The 20,238-nt window shown below is 41.5% G+C and overlaps 1 protein-coding gene across 1 annotated transcript in view; it reads right to left on the bottom strand.

Moving 5' to 3' along the window:
- Nucleotides 1–262: 262 nt before the first annotated feature.
- Nucleotides 263–20,238, bottom strand: part of LOC126250762 (probable small nuclear ribonucleoprotein Sm D2) — a 67,660-nt gene continuing 47,684 nt past the window's right edge. The window contains exons 3-4 of the mRNA XM_049951586.1: nucleotides 711–845; nucleotides 263–498 (exon numbers count right to left, since the gene is read on the bottom strand). Coding sequence (XP_049807543.1) covers nucleotides 394–498; nucleotides 711–845 — 240 coding nt within the window. The 3' untranslated portion in view covers nucleotides 263–393. The remainder of the gene's footprint in view (nucleotides 499–710; nucleotides 846–20,238) is intronic.

Below are 20,238 nucleotides of genomic sequence, written 5' to 3'. Positions count from 1 at the left end.
TTACCCCCAAGCAGCAGTGTCAAAATCTTAAATAATCCTATCAAAAAATTTGAAATCTGTAGAACTAGAGTTCTAGGGAATGCACAAGCTGTTTGATGTTGCAAACATTTCGAAGTTAACTAAGAGGCAATGTATAGAATTTTAAAATGATTAATATTTTAAAACTCACGTTTGCACTGGAAAAAAATAGATAATCCTAACTCAGCACTTAAAAAGTTTCAGAGGGATCAAAATATGTATCTCCAGTAACAATATATATATATATAGTGTATTCAAATTATTTATTACATGAATGGAGTTTGTACAGACAGAATAAAAATTAGTCAAAATCTCTCTCCAAGTCCTGCAATCCACAGAAACAACACACTACAGTCCAACTTTTTATACACTTATTCATTTTCCAGCTGCTGTAGCAAGTGGATTCCGAAGAACCAGTATGACTGAATCCCCTCGCAGAAACATTTTTGATATGAATCTATCTTTGTTTACTGGCTTTGCCTGAAAATACCGAAATTTATATCAACAAAATTATACAACCAACAATATGTCCACAATAAATAACAAGCATTCATTCAAAATTTAGAACAGAATGATCTACATATACACAGTTGCATTTGTTCTCTAGTCCTGTAAAAGCAAGGAGCAGTAATTAACTTCATTTAATTCCATTACATCAACTTCACACATTTAAATATTCATTCCAACATTACCTTTTTCTTTCCTTTACCAGTTCGAGGTAACTCTGTCCACATTTCCTTGACATTTTCAAGCACCATGTTGCAGTGACGATCAAAGGCTTTCACTCTACCAAGTAATTTCTTATTGTTGCGGCAGTTGATGAGTACCTATTTTTAACAGGCATTACACAAATTAGATCATTAACACCACCCCCTCTTAAATATGGTTCCAAAGTAACTATATGGCAAGCACAAAACCTACAATGAATCAAATTTTATTTTCCAACTTGCACATAATTACATACTAGTTGCTCTACTGTGTGTGTGTGTGTGTGTGTGTGTGTGTGTGTGTGTGTGTGTGTGTGTGTGTGTGTGTGTGTGAACGCGCGCGCGCGCGCGCAAATTATCATTTACTCCAAACCTGGTTCGTGTGTCTGGATTCAGAGTTCCAGTAGGTAGCCCCATCCCAATTTCTAGCTTTATTCTTTCCACATTTGACAATTGTGGTTCCAAAAACATGACATTAAGTTCCCTTTCACTTATGAGTGTGGAGTGCTTTTAGGATCTTTTCCAGTAGCCTCATGTTTAGATTTGCTCTGCCAAATGTCCAACTGCCCAAGATTTAAAACAAGCACAACCACTGTTCTCAAAATGTTGCTTTGAACAATATATTAAGAAATGAAATTTAGTAGTGTTTGAATATTTTCAATACTTATACATGTACGCAGAGAGAGAGAGAGAGAGAGAGACAGAGAGAGAAAAGGGGGGGGGGGGAGGGAATTACCTCAAAGTACAGTTTCGGCAAAAATCAAACAATGGAAACTCCAGGTAGGAATATCAACAACATAGGAAAAGAAAGAATACTACTTACTATAAAGAAGACATCAAGTTGCAGACAGGCACAATTAAAAGACACTCCCCTAAAGCTTTTGGTCACAGCTTTCACAAAACAAAAAAGGCAAGCACACATGACTGCCAATTCCAGCATCTCCGGCCAGAATGAGACTATCACCTGGGATGCAAGCAGCAATCTTGAGGAAGCGCAGAAGGGGAAGGGATAGTGCTGTACAGGTGGGGCGAGAGACGAATGCCATCTGGTGGAGTGTGCAGGGACTAGACTGCCAGCAGGTGCAGCATCTGGAGGTTGTGGGGCAGGGAGGTGGGGAAAAATAAAGGAGCAGAAAAGGTGAGGAGCGGGGAAAGATGAGCCCATGTGTTGGCAGAGGGTTGCAAATGAACAGGGTGGGAGACTAGAATGGGGAGGAGATGATAGGACAGAGAAGGCAGGGTCCGCTGCAAACAGATCTCTCGTGCCATTTGCCCCTAACACCCGCAACCCTCCAATCACCCCCAACAACCAGCCACAAAGGAGTGTCCCCTTCACCACCCAGCACGACCACAGACAAACAACTGAACCATCCTTCACCAGGACTTTCATTACCTGTCATCATGCCCTGAAACGAGGGCATCCTACCCGAGATACATCCCACCCCTCCTAAAGTGGTGTTCCATTGCCCATCCAACTTGCACATCATCATAGTCCACCCATGCGCCACTCTCAATCCCAACCCTTTGCCCCATGGATCATATCCCTGTGGAAGACCCAGGTGCAAAATCTGCCCACTCAACCAATCCAACACTTCTTCTACAGTCCTGTCACAGGTTTATCCTGCATCATGAGGGGCCAGGCCACTTGTGAAAGCAGCCATGTCATTTACCAATTCCGCTACAATCATTGCACAGTTTTATATTAGTATGACTACCAACCAGCTGTCCACCAGGATGAACGGCCGCCACCAAACTGTGGCCCAAAGCAAAGTAGACCATCCTGAGGCACAACATGCAGCTGAACATAACACCCTTGATTTCAATTGCTGCTTCACTGCCCAAGCCACCTGGATCTTTCCCTCTACCACCAGCTTTTCTGAACTGCACAGGGCCTCAACCTGTTGTAACGTACAGTCCTCCCACCCTCCATCCAACAGTTATCACTGTTCTGTCCTACCGACTCATCCCCATTCCCATCTCCCACTCTGTTTATTTGCAGCCCTCTGCCAACACACCTGTCCGTCTTTCCCCGCTTTTCACGTTTTCCACGCCTTTTTTCCCCACTTCCCTGCCCCACAACCACCTGACGCTCTGCCTGTTGGCAGTCTAGTCGCTGTACACTCCACCAGACGGCATTTGTCTCTCCTTCCCTTTGCCCATCCCTTCCAGATTGCTGCTTGCATCCCATGTGATAGTTGCATACAGCCCGATACGCTTGAGCTGGTGGTCGTATGTGACGTGCTTGCATGTGTGTGTGAATGGTGTTTGTGTCTCTCTTTTGCTGACAAAGGCTGTGGCTGAAAGCTTTATGTGAATGTCTAAATTGTGCCTGTCTGCAACCTGACATCTCTTCTTTACAGTAAGTAGAAATCTGCCTTTTCCTACAGTGTTAAAAGTACAGTTTCTAATTTTCAATGTTAATGGCATCCCACATGACTGGATCATTCAAGTATGGATGACTGACTTGCACACTGAATTTCCCAGCACTTTACTCCGCACTTGTGAAATCATACTGGTGAACCAGCATTGGTGAACACTCCATACACTGTACCTAATGTGTTGATCAAGAAATATGCATAAGGTTTAATGTAAGTCATTTTTCCCAAATCCCTTGTCCCGCAGTACTGTTGGAGGAACCATATGCTTTGCTGGAGACAAGCATTTGCTGCTTGAAATCAACAGACCATCAAGCATACCCGGTTAGCCTATTTGACAAAGCACTGCCTGTAATTAGCAAAAATCTTTGTTGAACTCCTGGCCTGGCAGATACTTTACCTACCAGATATATTTAAGTAGCAGGTACTGTCTAGATCCTGACTAACCTAATAGACAAAAGGAAAATTCTACAAAGAAAGCAAATTGTGAGAAAAAATTGGTCAGTGCTTACTTTAAGAAGACTACATATTTAGTGCGACCAAGAGACCCACATAAAAGTGAAAAGGAAGACACTATCTTAGGTTCCAGAACTGCTAACTCTTTTCTTCTAGACGAGAGAGGGGTAGTGTGTGGAAAGCGGGAAATGAAGCACTGCGCACTCTCGTCCTAGAGTGAGAGGGATCCACCTGTAACAGGATCAAGGATTGATTTCAGTGACCTGCTCTTCCATTTTCATCTCCCCCCCCCCCTTCCAGGAAGGAACTAATAGTTACCATAGTATCGAAGGACTGGGGGTGACTATGCCCAGAGAAAAAAAAAATTGTCAGTTGTTTTCACTTTTATTAACACCACGCTTTTTACAGAATTACTGGTGTGCAAGTGGGGACCAAATTCCGAAGATATCTTTTAACAAGGTACCGTCTTAAAAACAACACATTTTCAATAATATCTACTACATCTACATCAACAGATACTGTGCCAGTTATCATATGGTGTGTTGCGGAAGGTACCCTGTACCACTATTTGTCATTTCCTTTCCTGTTCCATTCGCAAATAGAGCAAGGGAAAAATGACTGCCTATATGCCTCCTTATCAGCCCCAATTTCTCTAATTTTATTTATGTGGTACTTACACGCAATGTATGTTGGCGGCAGTAGAATCATTCGGCAGTCAACTTCAGTGGTGGTTCTCTAAATTTTCTCAATGATATTTCTCGAAAAGAATGTTGCTTTCCCTCCAGGGATTGCCATTTGGGTTCCCAAAGCATCTCTATTACACTTATGTGTTGTCCGAACCTAGCAGTAACAAATCTAGCAGCCACTCTGAATTGCTTCGATTTCCTCCTCCAATCTGACCTGCTACAGATCTCAAAACACTTTAGTAGTACTCAAGAATAGTTGGCACCAGCGACCTATAAACCGTCTCCTTTAGTCTGATGAACATTCATCATTGAAGACAACATACTGGGTTCTATTACTTAAGAACTGTTCGAGCCACTCATATCTGAACTAATTCCATAAGCTCATTCCTTCGTTAACAGCCTGCTGTGAAATACCGTGTTAAACGATTTCTGGAAATCTAGAAATATGGAATCTGTCTGTTGCCCTTCATCCATAATTTGCAGCATATCATGTACGAAGGTACTTTATGGTCACCACTATAAAAATTGAGCAGTGTGAATTTTGTTATTTGTTGACGACTTATTAACAAAATACATTTTAAAGAGACACTGACGTCCAAGTGTGGTCCAGAACCCGAAAATACTGAATACGACATTCACTGTGTGTTTTGTTTTAGGGTGCAAAAACAACTGGGGTCATAAGAGCCCGAGTTAAAACTATAGAACACAAAGACAGAGAGGAGTTAAGAAACTACACGTCAATCCCAATCGACATTAACAGAAGACAGCTAAAAACAGGGACATGGAGAAAGGGCTATAAAATACACCATAGAGAAATGGAGGTCCAGGACTAAAAATTAAACGGCCTTCACCATATCACTACGATGGATAAAAAGTAAAATGCAGTTGATAGCTCGTGCGTCGTTTGCTAAAACGGCCAATAACTAAGACAGTAAACCCGAACGGGAACGTTAAAAAAAAAGGTGGACAGTTAAAACTTTGGTGCAATGTGCACAAAAAGGTGGGGTAGCGCCACCTCAGAAATGGCGATGGAAAAATGACAGTGGCCCATATGCAACCTAGTTAAAATGACCTCTTCCCAGTGAGAGGTGGACATACAAGCCACTGGGAGAGGCTTAATAATCTGGAGCTTATTCCCATGAAGGGAGGACCAATTGCGATGCCAAAGCAACACCACCTCCTGACAGACGACAACACAGATCATTGGAATGCATATAGGAACTAGTGGGCTGAGGTACAAGGACTGCAGCCTTGGCAGCAGCCTCATTTCATGGCAGACCGATATGCCCAGCAACCCACATGAACATCACAGTGTCTCCGTCAAGAGTGAGCAAGTGACCGTTTTCCTGGACCCGTTGCACTAAGGGATGGGCGTGTACAGCACACAGACTTAGAAGGGCACAGAGAGTGAGCAGAGGGCACAATTGAAAAACCTGTGTCGCCGGTTGTACTTCATGGCCAGATACAGGATGATTAGCTTGGCTGTAAATACTGAGCAGTGTGCCGGAAGCCGATACAGAAAAACATCGACGCCAATGACGAAGGCGCACTCGACACTATGGCCAGTCTCAGAACCATCAGTGTATACAAAGGTACTATCGCAAAGTTCCAAGCGAAGGTCGTGAAACTGAAGGCGATAGATCGAGGCTGGAGTAGTGTCCTTAGGAAGTGAATAAAGGCCAAGGTGAACACGGGCCACCGCATGAAGCCAAGGTCGTGAAGGGTTCACATCGACCGGGGAAGTTGCAGGTAGTATGAAATTAAGCGGCCAGAGCCAAGTGGTTAAAGCGGACTCGAGGAGGTAACATAGAACAGGGATGCACCCTATATCCCGATCAAAGGAGTCATCGAAGGAGGCATAGGCTCGATGGCCACACATTGCTGACAAACAGCTTGCATACATGCTGAGCAGAAAGTCATGGTGGTAGGACAGTGGTAGTTTGCCTACTTCAGCATACAGACTGAACTGGGCTAGTTTAAAAGGCACCACTGGCCAAATGGATGCTACAATGGTGGATACTTTTGAGACAACGTAAGAGGGACAGACATGCAGATGCATAACAAAGCATCCCTAGTCTAGTTTTGAACAGACACGGGACCAGAACAAGCGGAGAGGGTGGTTTGATCTGCACCCCAGGAAGTACCATTGAGGTCACATAGGATACAAAAGGACCACGTACAGAGGGCTGCCAGGTAAGGCACATGGGAGAACCACGAGTGTTTCCTATTGAGCATGAGCTGCAGGAATTTTACAGTTTCAACAAACAGAAAAGCAACAGGACCAAGACATAAAGAAGGCTGTCAGAAATTCATACAAACGGTTTTGTCAGTGGAAAAACGAAAAAAACGAAAGCGATTGTAGATTCTCCACGAGTAAAGACGATCAAGACATGGCTGAAGATGCCGTTCCATGAGACAGGTCGGTTGAGAATTGCAATAGATAGCAAAATCGTCAACAAAAAGGGAGCTGGAGATACCCGTTGGGAGACAGGCCATTATAGCGTTAATGGCAATAGCAAAGAGGATGATGCTCAGGACAGAACCCCATGGCACACCGTTTTCCTCAATAAAGTTTTCCGACAACGCAGAACCCACACGCATCTTGAAAACTCTGTCTTTTAAAAAGTCCTCAAGGAAACGGGGCAGGCAGCAACGGAAGCCCCACGTGTAGAGTACGAAGGACACCAGCTCTCCAGAAGGTGTTGTAGGTCGTCTCCAAATCAAAAAACACAGCCACAGTCTGGGATTTCTGCAGAAAACCATTGATGATGGATGGAAAAAGTGACAAGGTGGTCAACTGTGGAAGGGCGCACTCGAAATCCACAATGTGCTACAACTAGTAAATTGTGCGACTTGAGCCAGCATACATGAATCATATGTTCCATCACCTTGCAACAACAGCTGGTGAGAGATGGCGCAGTAGCTAGAAGGAAGATGTTTGTCCTTACCAGACTTAGGTATGGTATTACATATAGATGGGCAAACCCTTTCATCCTTGGGAACTAGGTCACTGGTGATCACTCTTTTTTGGGAACTGTTCATTTTTACTCTTTCACCATTCATTTGTGCTTGTTCTTACAAAAAATTAGTAGCATAGGTGACTGAAGATGGAAAGCGACAAGAGGGGGCACTTGCCTCCCCCTGGAGTACAGAATTTTTATTCATAACAGAATTCTCACACGCTTGTAATTTTTGCGATTCTTCAAAACCTCTCGTTTAGCCAACTGTAGCATTATGTGGCTGATCGCAGTGAAACAATATATGGTGGTGCACGAAAAGCCGGTCCCGAGTACAGACTTCTCGCCAGTTACGCACAATTTGTTGACCACTATGAGTAGAATAGATAAACGTGTAATAATTAGGCAGTGAAGAAATAACAAGAAAGCTAATGCAAAAAACAACTTCGAAACAATAGATGAGATTGGTGGGCGACAATGAGCAGTCTTGTACACGGGGCCGACTTTTTGTGCACCACCCTGTACCACTGAAATAATATTGTAGAAGTTATCATATTCTCTTTACAAAATGTGACACCAGACACTCTATTATGGAGCATGGACTTCATTTGGTTGCAAGTCAGTCTGCCTTCCATAATAATGACCATGCCCTTTTACCTTTAATGGCACTCGCGTGTGCTGTGCCAACTTCCTCTGCATGTGTAATAACAAAAAATCTTGCCCTTTTACAAATATTTCTTCTGCTATTTATCGAAATAGTGAAGTAAGATGATATTCCATTTTCTTACCTGAAAAAAGGTATGTATTACATACCACATAATTTTTATATAATTTATGTAATTATGAAATACATTTTAATTAAAGGTCATGGATGCTGAATAAAATACGAAAAGAACCAGAAGTTCTGAGTTCAAAAAAGGTTGGAAATTTATCTAGAATGGGCGTGCACAGCAAATGAAGTGAACAACAACTTGATACTGAACTAACTATGAGCAGTCGGCAGTGGAACTGCGACGAGTGGCCACATGAAGGAAGACGAGTCCAGCCGAGCGAGACCAAGACAGACGGGAATGGGACCGAGGCTGGAACCAGACCGACGGAAGTGCTGTTGCAGGAATGAAACTGACCGTTTCCCATTCCCGGGAACTATATGTAGAAATCCACGACCAAAGTGAACTATGAAAGACCGTTCCTTAGAATTCATTCCTCACTCTTTTAGTTCATTTCTGTGAACTGTTCCTTTGGTCCCATTAGTTCACGAACGACCCATCTCTAGTATGACAGTGGCTTCATGCCAGCGTCCAGAAAACATACCCTCTGCCGAGAAACAGTTGTACATACTAAGCAGAACGTTCTTGGCCACAACAGAAAGGTGCTGCAACATCTGAATGTTGACAGTGTGTGGCCCTGGGGTGAGGATCGAGATGAACTGAGAGCATGACCTAGCTCCCTCATAGTAAAGGTGGCATTGCAGCATTCATGATTCGGAGAAGATAGATTCACTGTGAAATGCCATATCAATTGGACTTTAGATTTTGGGTTAAGTTACGCTGAAAAGATGAAAACAAAGAATCTGGTAGAAGATTTAATTTGAAATAAATAATTTCTTTATCTATAACAGGTGGGCATAAAGGGTAAACAGTTACGTCAAACTTGTGACCCACCATAAATAAACTGACCATTGCCTAAAAGACAGTTACCTTGTTTTCATTATCAGTATATCAAACTTTAGTTTCCTGTGTGCAACACAAAAACCTTCACAATGGATACTGGAAAGAAAGGACAACATATATTTAATTGTTACAACTACTGTCCATAAACGTCTTTGCTTCATGTAGTTACCAATTATTATTTTGTAAATGGTGGGATTTTAATGGGTATTCTATTACCTCTGGGACATTGCTACCATATTTCAACAACACACATGTTGACAATTCTACCAACAACTGTAATGTATTCTCTACTTCTGCAAACAATAGGCACAGTTCATATCAATTCAGGCAGACTAGAAAAAATCTTACCTTCATAGTCTCTGATGTCACTGAATTTAGCGTATGTTAAAATGAGGGACTAAGTAAGGAACACAAATTTTTCGTTTTCTCCAAAAAAAATTTCTGCTCTGAGAAACAGCCCTCCAAAGATGACACTACACAAACCATTTTGAAGATGCGAATGGTGGAAAAAATTTTAAAATGCTGTATCTCTGGAACAGTTCTAGATGTTTTGTTTGGGTATTTTTATTTGAAAGATAACTGCTTTATGATTACAAAGAATTCCACCATTTGGACTTATCTGTCAAAGTTCTTTTGCTATAGCATTCTGAACTTTTTTTATAATTTATGGAATTTTTTTTTCAAAACTGCCAATCCATAAAATATTGTTTTTTTCTGTAGGACCATACAGTTCTACAGTCCCTGAAAAGGAGAGCTACCACTTTTCGGCTGAACAGGTTTTATAAACAACTGAAATTTTTGCCATACATAAAACCTATTTTATTACCACATTATCATGTAACAGGTTCATAAAAATTAAAACCTAGCCTTATTTAACATAATTTTAGTTTTGAAAGATGAGTAAGAGACTAATTTTCCAAGCATTTTAAATGGTTACAAAATGTTGTGATAGGTCCAAAGACTTAAAGGTTTCAATTTATACAACTTTTGTCCAGAAATTAGCCAGTCAATGAATTAATAACGCGTTCCACTGCTTCAGTATCTTCGTTTGATATAGAGTGATGCCTGCCTGTCGAACCAATAGGAATAGGGGCATTTACAATCTTCAAAACATTGTTAACAATAAGTGAGAACTGATGGCGCTGTTGCTGTCCCTCAGTTGGTCCATATGGTAGCATAAAGTTCACTACAATTTCGCTTAACTCATAACTGGTGTCTTAAATCTCTGCAATCCACCAGTCAGTCAGTCAGTCACAGTCACACACACATGCCACAAACATCCCCCTTTCTCAGGTTGTGAATCTGAATATTATCCTGCTGTTTCTGAGGTGTTGGCCAAATGAACAAAATTTCTTCTTTCTTGCTCTTTAAAGTTAATAATGAGTTCATCCATCACTGAGTCCAAAAATGTGTCTTCTGAATTCCTTCCACAGGAGTAGTTTGTTTGGATCATTCTTAATTTTTCTGCTCACAGAATTCTTGGATTTCCTCTTTGGACAAAAGAATGAAGGCTGTGGATGTGTAAGATTTCATGACTCTCGTAAAATCCTCAGCATTCTGAATCACAGCTATATTTGGTCTGGAAAGATTGTTTTGTAACATGGTGCTTCAGCAGGCCGCCTACACCATCACAAGGCCCCTTCCCGTGACCAGTAGCACTGCGTACCCACTCAGTTGGCACAAACGACTTACTCAATCCAAACAGCTGGTAGCTATTTTTAAAATGATGAGGGGCACCATCAGAAATAATGATGATCTTCTCTACCCTTGCTTGCAGCTGAAGAATTTTGCACATCACTAGCAAAGCATGTGCTGAGTCATGGCCTGTGTCATCACTTATAACTGCAACACTTGTGGTCTTGTTTTAAAAATATGTCACTCCTGTAAAAATTGAAACCTGGTCATTAATCCAATGATACCTTTATACTTCTTGTGGGAGAATTACAGACCAGTTCTCAGCAAAATCACAGTGAAGCAGTTAACATAGTTCTTCAGCCTGTACACACTCTTTCACTTATGCAATGTGGTGGTGTTGCAATTTCTTCAGATGCTGGTGTGCTACTGCTTCCACTGACCAATTACCAAGTTCATCAACGAAACTGTCAAAGGCAACAGTTGTCTTGATTAGTTTATTTTCCTCCCATGTTGCATATGTAATTTCGGCAGAGTTATCTGTTACGTCTTCCAGGTCAAGTGTCTGTTAAGATAGCCCTCCCTTTCCAGGGCAGCCAACACTTTCTTGAAAAATACGTCTTTCACTTTACGTCAGAGATTACTAATGACTTCACATGCCCAACGAGGTGTCATATGTCACATGCTCCAGGAAGTTCTTCAAAGTTACTACAAAAAGTTCAAAATTCGCGCAGTACATACATAAGACATCTCTAGGTGGGTGTGGAATCACTTAGGTTGCAGTGAATACAATTTTGATCTTCCAATATGTGAAGTTGTACAGGTCCTCTTATAAACTGCAAACATTTCTTTAATACTGAGAGTCTTGTACCTCTTCACTTTCACAACTTTTTGACCTTCAACAATTAGTTATAGTGTCCTCCTTGTTGGCAGTCTGGCGAGAACAGTCCCATTTATCTTCCAGATAAAATGACTGCATTATTTGAACTTTAGCTACTTCTACAGGATGACCATAATAGGGATCTGGTCTTCCAAAGACTCCATTACAGACCTCACATTTCTTGATTTGTCTACCATGTACTGATGGAATGTGGTTCAAAATTTTTTTTCTTTGAAAATGTCTCTGGAATAATAGTTAAAACTTGCACCTTTTCACTGGAGGATCCACAATATTCAACAGCTTAATTGATATTTGTGAAAAATTTCTGGCAAGAGGTGCAAGAGTGCTTTGGTTCATTTTCTTCTGAAGACTGAATTTTCACTTTGAAGAGTGTGGTCAGTTTTGCTGTAGTGTATTCATCTATAGCTTTAATAATTTCTCTGTGCTTTTTTGATGCATAGAGCTTATGACTAATTCACTGACCATGGTTTCTTAACAGGACTAACACCTACCTCTGTAGTTGACACATTCAGGGTATTTAATTCTTCCTCTACTGATGTAAAATCTGTATCATCTGCACCATGGGAGGCTTCACCTTGTTCAGATACTATCATTGTTGTTATTCTGTCAAAACATTTAGAACACATAAAGTCGTCACTGGAAACATCTTCACTTTGAAACAAGCTTCAAATGAGGACACTTATCCCCAACCTGAACAAAGTCTGTTTTTTGTCTGTCTTATATAGCATTCTTTTATGGATATGCAAATAGTCAGCACACTCCACTTTCCTGTGGCCCCAGTCAGAACACATTTCACAGTCCTCTTAACAAAACACACTGCAACTGTGTCAACTGACAAATTCCTCACGAAAATACAGAACTAGTAAAGAAATTAGCACAGAATAACTAAAATACAGTAATGTGCAATGAACAACCACAACAAAGAAGCTGATAAACTACAACAAAGTTTAAGAAATATTTGCAACAATGAAAATTAAAAGAAATAACTTAAACAAAGAAAGTGATAAGAAATAACTGCCAAGAAGGTAATAGAAATGAACATTGTAACATAGAAATTAGTAATGAACAACTTCAGTGAAGATATGCATTACCCTTTAAAATTAAAAAAATGATTTTTTAAAATATAAGCTGTCCAACTTAAAACTGGAAGCTCTCCTTTATAGAGAATATAGTACTACATGACACTAATCAACAGAAAAAAATTAACTTTTCTGGATTGGCATTTTTGAAGAAAGAATTTTACTGTTAATTCTAAAAAAATTCAAAAGACGACAGTAACAGAACTTTGACAGGTATGTCCAAATGGAGGATACTACTGTAATCACAAAGCAATTACCTTTCAAATAAAAAAAATAAAAAACTGTAACAAAATATCTAGAACTGTTCCACAGATACAGAATTCCAGAATTTTTTCTGAAATTTGCATCTTCAAAATGGTATTCGCAGTGGCATCTTTGGAGGCCTGTATCTCAGGGCAGGAATTTTTTTGGAGAAAACAAAAAAAATTGTGTTTCTTACTTACTCCTGAATTTTAACATAGGCTAAATTCAGTAACATCCGAGACTATGAAGGTAGACCCCCCACCTGAAGTGATACGGATTATGCCAATATATTGATGGTTTTTCAAATGATGATGATGGTTGACTGTTGGGAAGGAAAGGTAGCAGGTACAAGGGATAGGATTGTGACGACAATCACATTCTTACATGATATTGCAACATACTCTCTGATTCCACAAACATCCTGGCATATCTCTCTGCCTTCAGCCAGAATGAACTAGAGGAACAAAACTAAGGACAGACCTCTATGTTCTCAATATACATAAACAATTTTTCAAATATAATTAGCAGGACTAGAAGACTGACTGATGACAGTGTTGTTGAAAACAAAGTAGCACTGTCCATGGATGATAAATACAATGGAAATGCAGTAAGAATGCACATTCTACAAGCTGCAACCGCTCCCCCACCTATTTTCCTAACATTCCTAAATGGACTAGGTCTTGCACTGATTAGATAAAGATTTTTGTAGGATGTTTCAGCTATAATATCCTCTCCGGTCTTCAGTTCACAAAGTAGTCAGAAACCCTGACAACTAACACTGTAAACCTTAGATGGTTTTTAGATGGTTTCACGACTGCAGATGCAATGTTATGTTTACATGAAACAAGTAAATAGAACAAAAATGGCCTGATTCCACTACTGCATGTTATATATTGTTTATTACATGTTGAAATAATATTCTAGTATGCTTCTCCCAATTAGGAATGATTCTGTGCCTCTACCCCCATACACACACTTTTAGTATGCAGCCCACTGAACAGTAGAGAAAAAACCAACAGCCCAATTAATGATTTGGCTTATGTCTTATATAAATGCACAAACTGTATTCTGAGCTAAAAGACATGTAACCTCACCAATCATAAGTTATGACTCATATCAACAAAGGTAAATGGAAGTTCCAAACAGCTTAAAAAAAAAAAAAAAAAAAAAAAAAAAATTACCCTGTACCATTACTGACTTATGGTATAAGCACACAATGGTTTTTCAATTTGAGAAATTGCACTTTATCTCTGCACTATGTTAAGTTACAACACTGCAATTAACATGATTGTTTTTAGGAAAGTCTTCTCTAAAACGTTATTTATTATCGAAAATCCCTAAATTCAAAAATAACCAGTCAAAATGGCCTCCAAAGTTTGGTATTAAAAATTTAGAAAATCTATTTTTAGACCCAAAAATAACAATCAAGGAGTGACTTTATTATCACAGTGTTTTCCCTTCTAGTTAGATATCATAAACTACTAGTATTATATCCAGCAAAAACACTGACAAATGTTTCCTTAATTTTTTTTTATAAATTTTTGGAATTTGAGAATCTTCACAAGAAATAAAGTTCAGGGCTAGTTATTTTTTTTTTTTTTTTTTTTGGTGGGGTTTAAGGGCGCTCAACTACTGAGGTCATTAGCGCCCAGTCACTGTTGTTAGAGCACATGGAATCTAGTAAAACTCAAGGGGAGGGGGGGACACCAGAAAGACCTGACAAAGATGCAGATAAAATAAGTAAAAAGGTTAGATGTCTTTGGACAAGCCAGTCAAAGTTATAAAACGCAGAACACGAGCAGCTGCTCGAGCGTCATCAGCTAAAATATCCGGTAAAGTAGATGGCAGGGACAGGACGACACGAGATTGACTAAAGCGGGGGCACGACAATAAAACATGGCGCACGGTTAATGCCTGACCACAAGGGCACTGCGGGGCAGGGTCACCGGAGAGCAGGTAGCGGTGGCTAAACCGGCAATGCCCAATCCGCAACCTGGTCAGAAGGACCTCCTCTCGCCGAGATGGTCGGGAGGAGGTTGTCCAAGCAGTTGGGAGCGGTTTTACTGCCCGGAGCTTGTTTCCTTGGAGGGATGACAAAGCATCCCACCACAATGACACAAGCCTCTTACAGACATCCCCACGAACGTCAGATGACGGGACACAATGGGAGGCTGGCCGAGGCAGGAGGGCTGCAGCCTTGGCTGCAGCATCCGCAGCCTCATTCCCAGGCACTCCTACATGTCCGGGAACCCACAGAAAGCTGACAGGAGAACCATTATCAGCGAAAGAATGGAGGGACTGCTGTATCCGTTGAATCAAGGGATGGACTGGATAGGGAGCTCCAAGGCTCTGAAGAGCACTGAGTGAGTCAGAGCAGAGTACATACGATGAATGGCGGTGGCGGCGGGCATACTGAACGGCCTGATGGAGAGCAAAAAGCTCGGCCGTAAAGCTCGAACATTGGTCGAGGAGCCGGTATTTAAAGGTGGCGGCCCCGACGACAAAGGCACAGCCGACACCATCGTCAGTTTTGGAGCTATCGGTGTAAATAAAGGTGTGACCGGCAAGTCGAGCACGAAGTTCGACAAACCGTGAGCAATACACTGCAGCCGGAGTACCCTCCTTCGGGAGTGAGCTGAGGTCGAGATAAATATGAACCGGAGCCTGGAGCCAAAGTGGTGTCGGGCTCTCACCCTCTCTGAAGATGGTAAGGAGGGCAAAATCCAATTGTCGACGCAGGCGACGGAAGCGGACTCCGGGGGGCAGCAGGGCAGACACATACAACCCGTACTGATGGTCGAGAGAATCGGCGAAGGAGGACTGGTAAGAGGGGTGGTCGGGCATAGACAACAGCCGGCAGGCATACCGACACAGCAGTACGTCGCGCCGGTAGGTCAATGGTAATTCGGCAGCTTCAGCATAAAGACTCTCGACAGGACTAGTGTAGAAGGCTCCGGTCGCAAGACGTAACCCCCGATGGTGGATGGAGTTGAGACGGCGTAAGAGGGATGGCCGAGCAGACGAGTAGACGAAGCTCCCATAATCCAGCTTCGATCGGACTATGGACTGATACAAGCGAAGCAGGACAGTGCGATCCGCTCCCCAAGATGAACCACTAAGAACTCTGAGGACATTAAGGGAACGTGTACAACGGGCCGCCAAATAAGAGACATGCAAAGACCAACACAGTTTCCTGTCCAACGTGAGCCCTAGAAACTTTGTTGTTTCCACGAATGGGAGAACAACGGGACCGAGATGTAAGGATGGCGGAAGGTACGCTTTATATCGCCAAGAGTTGATACAAACCGTCTTCTCTTCAGAGAACCGGAAGCCATTTGCCACGCTCCATGAGTATAGGCTGTCTTGACAACGCTGAAGGCAGAGCTCCAGGAGGCATGTTCTCTGGGCACTGCAGTAGATCGCGAAGTCATCGACAAAGAGAGAGCCTGAGACATTAGGTGGAATGCAATCCATAATTGGATTGATTGCGATGGCAAAAAGGGCTACGCTCAAGACGGAGCCCTGAGGCACTCCGTTCTCCTGGAGGAAGACGTCGGACAATATGGAACCCACACGTATACTAAACTTTCAATCCGTTAAAAAGGAATCAATAAAAAGGGGCAGGCGACCGCGTAGGCCCCACCTGTGCATAGTGCGGAGGATACCTCCTCTCCAACAGGTATCATAAGCCTTCTCCAAATCGAAGAACACGGCTACCGTTTAGCGCCTTCGCAAAAAGTTATTCATGATGAATGTCGACAAGGTCACAAGGTGGTCAACAGCGGAGCGGCGGCGACGAAAGCCACATTGGACATTGGTAAGTAGCCGTCGAGATTCAAGAATTCAGGGCTAGTTATCTCTGGTGTGACTGAATACAAAAATCCAGATTTTTGCACATTTTATACACCTACATGACAGCAAAGTAACAGTAAAAATTTCAAAATTGATATTTGAGTGTTAAAAGTATGAAGTTTTGGAAATGAGGAAATAATTCACATTACACAACAACTCATCTCATAGCTGTTGCCTAATTCATGTGCGATATTGGCAGGTTGTAATCAATTATTATTGAAGATAAGGTACTGAATTATATCCAAAAATTCCAAAAATTACAGAACTAAGCATTTGTCATATCATGGCAAGCATTTCCAGTTAACATATTGTCGAGGTGTGGTGCTTCCTAATCCCAGTCTTGATTGTTAGGAACACTTATTTCTTCAGACAGCTTTTGTAATCCAGAATAACACCTCCCAGTTGCTGTGGTAAGTTCACACACTAAAAGCTTCATTAGTACATTTTTCATTGTTATCAAAATGTTGCACTAGTAGATTTCTTGAATGACGTTCTTGGGCCAGCAGGGTTGTGAAAATACACACATAATCTTTTTCCAAAATTATTCTGTCAACCTATGCAAGCCACCATTGTCCATCATATACACATGCCATTATGTCATTCAATGTTAAAGACAGATATAATTTTACTGACACCATGGTCCTCTTCAGTTTCTAATGTTATATAGCATGAACCATGGACCTTGCCGTTGGTGGGGAGGCTTGCGTGCCTCAGCGATACAGATGGCCATACCGTAGGTGCAACCACAACGGAGGGGTATCTGTTGAGAGGCCAGACAAACATGTGGTTCCTGAAGAGGGGCAGCAGCCTTTTCAGTAGTTGCAGGGGCAACAGTCTGGATGATTGACTGATCTGGCCTTGTAACATTAACCAAAACGGCCTTGCTGTGCTGGTACTGCGAACGGCTGAAAGCAAGGGGAAACTACAGCCGTAATTTTTCCCGAGGACATGCAGCTCTACTGTATGATTAAATGATGATGGCGTCCTCTTGGGTAAAATATTCCGGAGGTAAAATAGTCCCCCATTCGGATCTCCGGGCGGGGGCTACTCAAGAGGACGTCGTTATCAGGAGAAAGAAAACTGGCGTTCTACAGATCGGAGCGTGGAATGTCAGATCACTTAATCGGGCAGGTAGGTTAGAAAATTTGAAAAGGGAAATGGATAGGTTAAAGTTAGATATAGTGGGAATTAGTGAAGTTCGGTGGCAGGAGGAACAAGACTTTTGGTCAGGTGATTACAGGGTTATAAATACAAAATCAAATAGGGGTAATGCAGGAGTAGGTTTAATAATGAATAAAAAAATAGGAGTGCGGGTTAGCTACTACAAACAGCATAGTGAACGCATTATTGTGGCCAAGATAGACACAAAGCCCATGCCTACTACAGTAGTACAAGTTTATATGCCAACTAGCTCTGCAGATGATGAAGAAATAGATGAAATGTATGACGAGATAAAAGAAATTATTCAGGTAGTGAAGGGAGACGAAAATTTAATAGTCATGGGTGACTGGAATTCGTCAGTAGGAAAAGGGAGAGAAGGAAACATAGTAGGTGAATATGGATTGGGGGGAAGGAATGAAAGAGGAAGCCGCCTTGTAGAATTTTGCACAGAGCATAACTTAATCATGAAAGGAGGCTGTATACATGGAAGAAGCCTGGAGATACTGACAGGTTTCAGATAGATTATATAATGGTAAGACAGAGATTTAGGAACCAGGTTTTAAATTGTAAGACATTTCCTGGGGCAGATGTGGATTCTGACCACAATCTATTGGTTATGAACTGCAGATTGAAACTGAAGAAACTGCAAAAAGGTGGGAATTTAAGGAGATGGGACCTGGATAAACTGAAAGAACCAGAGGTTGTAGAGAGTTTCAGGGAGAGCATGAGGGGACAAATGACAGGAATGGGGGAAAGAAATACAGTAGAAGAAGAATGGGTAGCTCTGAGGGATGAAGTGGTGAAGGCAGCAGACGATCAAGTAGGTAAAAAGACGAGGGCTAATAGAAATCCTTGGGTAACAGAAGAAATATTGAATTTAATTGATGAAAGGAGAAAATATAAAAATGCAGTAAATGAAGCAGGCAAAAAGGAATACAAACGTCTCAAAAATGAAATAGACAGGAAGTGCAAAATGGCTAAGCAGGGATGGCTAGAGGACAAATGTAAGGATGTAGAGGCTTATCTCACTATGGGTAAGATAGATACTGCCTACAGGAAAATTAGAGAGACCTTTGGAGAGAAGAGAACCACTTGTATGAATATCAAGAGCTCAGATGGAAACCCAGTTCTAAGCAAAGAAGGGAAGGCAGAAAGGTGGAAGGAGTATATAGAGGGTTTATACAAGGGAGATGTACTCGAGGACAATATTATGGAAATGGAAGAGGATGTAGATGAAGACGAAATGGGAGATAAGATACTGCGTGAAGAGTTTGACAGAGCACTGAAAGACGGGAGTAGACAACATTCCACTAGAACTACTGATGGCCTCGGGAGAGCCAGTCATGACAAAACTCTACCATCTAGTGAGCACGATGTATGAGACAGGTGAAATACCCTCAGACTTCAAGAAGAATATAATAATTCCAATCCCAAAGAAAGCAGGTGTTGACAGATGTGAAAATTACCGAACTATCAGTTTAATAAGTCACAGCTGCAAAATACTAACGCGAATTCTTTACAGACGAATGGAAAAACTGGTAGAAGCCGACCTCGGGGAAGATCAGTTTGGATTCCGTAGAAATGTTGGAACACGTGAGGCAATACTGACCTTACGACTTATCTTGGAAGAAAGAGTAAGAAAAGGCAAACCTACATTTCTAGCATTTGTAGACTTAGAGAAAGCTTTTGACAATGTTGACTGGAATACTCTCTTTCAAATTCTGAAGGTGGCAGGGGTAAAATACAGGGAGCGAAAGGCTATTTACAATTTGTGCAGAAACCAGATGGCAGTTATAAGAGTCGAGGGGCATGAAAGGGAAGCAGTGGTTGGGAAAGGAGTGAGACAGGGTTGTAGCCTCTCCCCGATGTTATTCAATCTGTATATTGAGCAAGCAGTAAAGGAAACAAAAGAAAAGTTCGGAGTAGGTATTAAAATTCATGGAGAAGAAGTAAAAACTTTGAGGTTCGCCGATGACATTGTAATTCTGTCAGAGACAGCAAAGGACTTGGAAGAGCAGTTGAACGGAATGGACAATGTCTTGAAAGGAGGATATAAGATGAACATCAACAAAAGCAAAACGAGGATAATGGAATGTAGTCATATTAAGTCGGGTGATGCGGAGGGAATTAGATTAGGAAATGAGACACTTAAAGTAGTAAAGGAGTTTTGCTATTTAGGGAGTAAAATAACCGATGATGGTCGAAGTAGAGAGGATATAAAATGTAGACTGGCAATGGCAAGGAAAGCGTTTCTCAAGAAGAGAAATTTGTTAACATCGAGTATAGATTTAGGTGTCAGGAAGTCGTTTCTGAAAGTATTTGTATGGAGTGTAGCCATGTATGGAAGTGAGACATGGACGATAACTAGTTTGGACAAGAAGAGAATAGAAGCTTTCGAAATGTGGTGCTACAGAAGAATGCTGAAGATAAGGTGGGTAGATCACGTAACTAATGAGGAGGTATTGAATAGGATTGGGGAGAAGAGAAGTTTGTGGCAC

The sequence above is a fragment of the Schistocerca nitens genome, chromosome 1 (genome assembly GCF_023898315.1).
Source record: "Schistocerca nitens isolate TAMUIC-IGC-003100 chromosome 1, iqSchNite1.1, whole genome shotgun sequence".
NCBI classification, from domain to species: domain Eukaryota; kingdom Metazoa; phylum Arthropoda; class Insecta; order Orthoptera; family Acrididae; genus Schistocerca; species Schistocerca nitens.
Note: the sequence above shows the minus strand (reverse complement) of the source record. Positions and strands in the feature narration are given on the sequence as shown.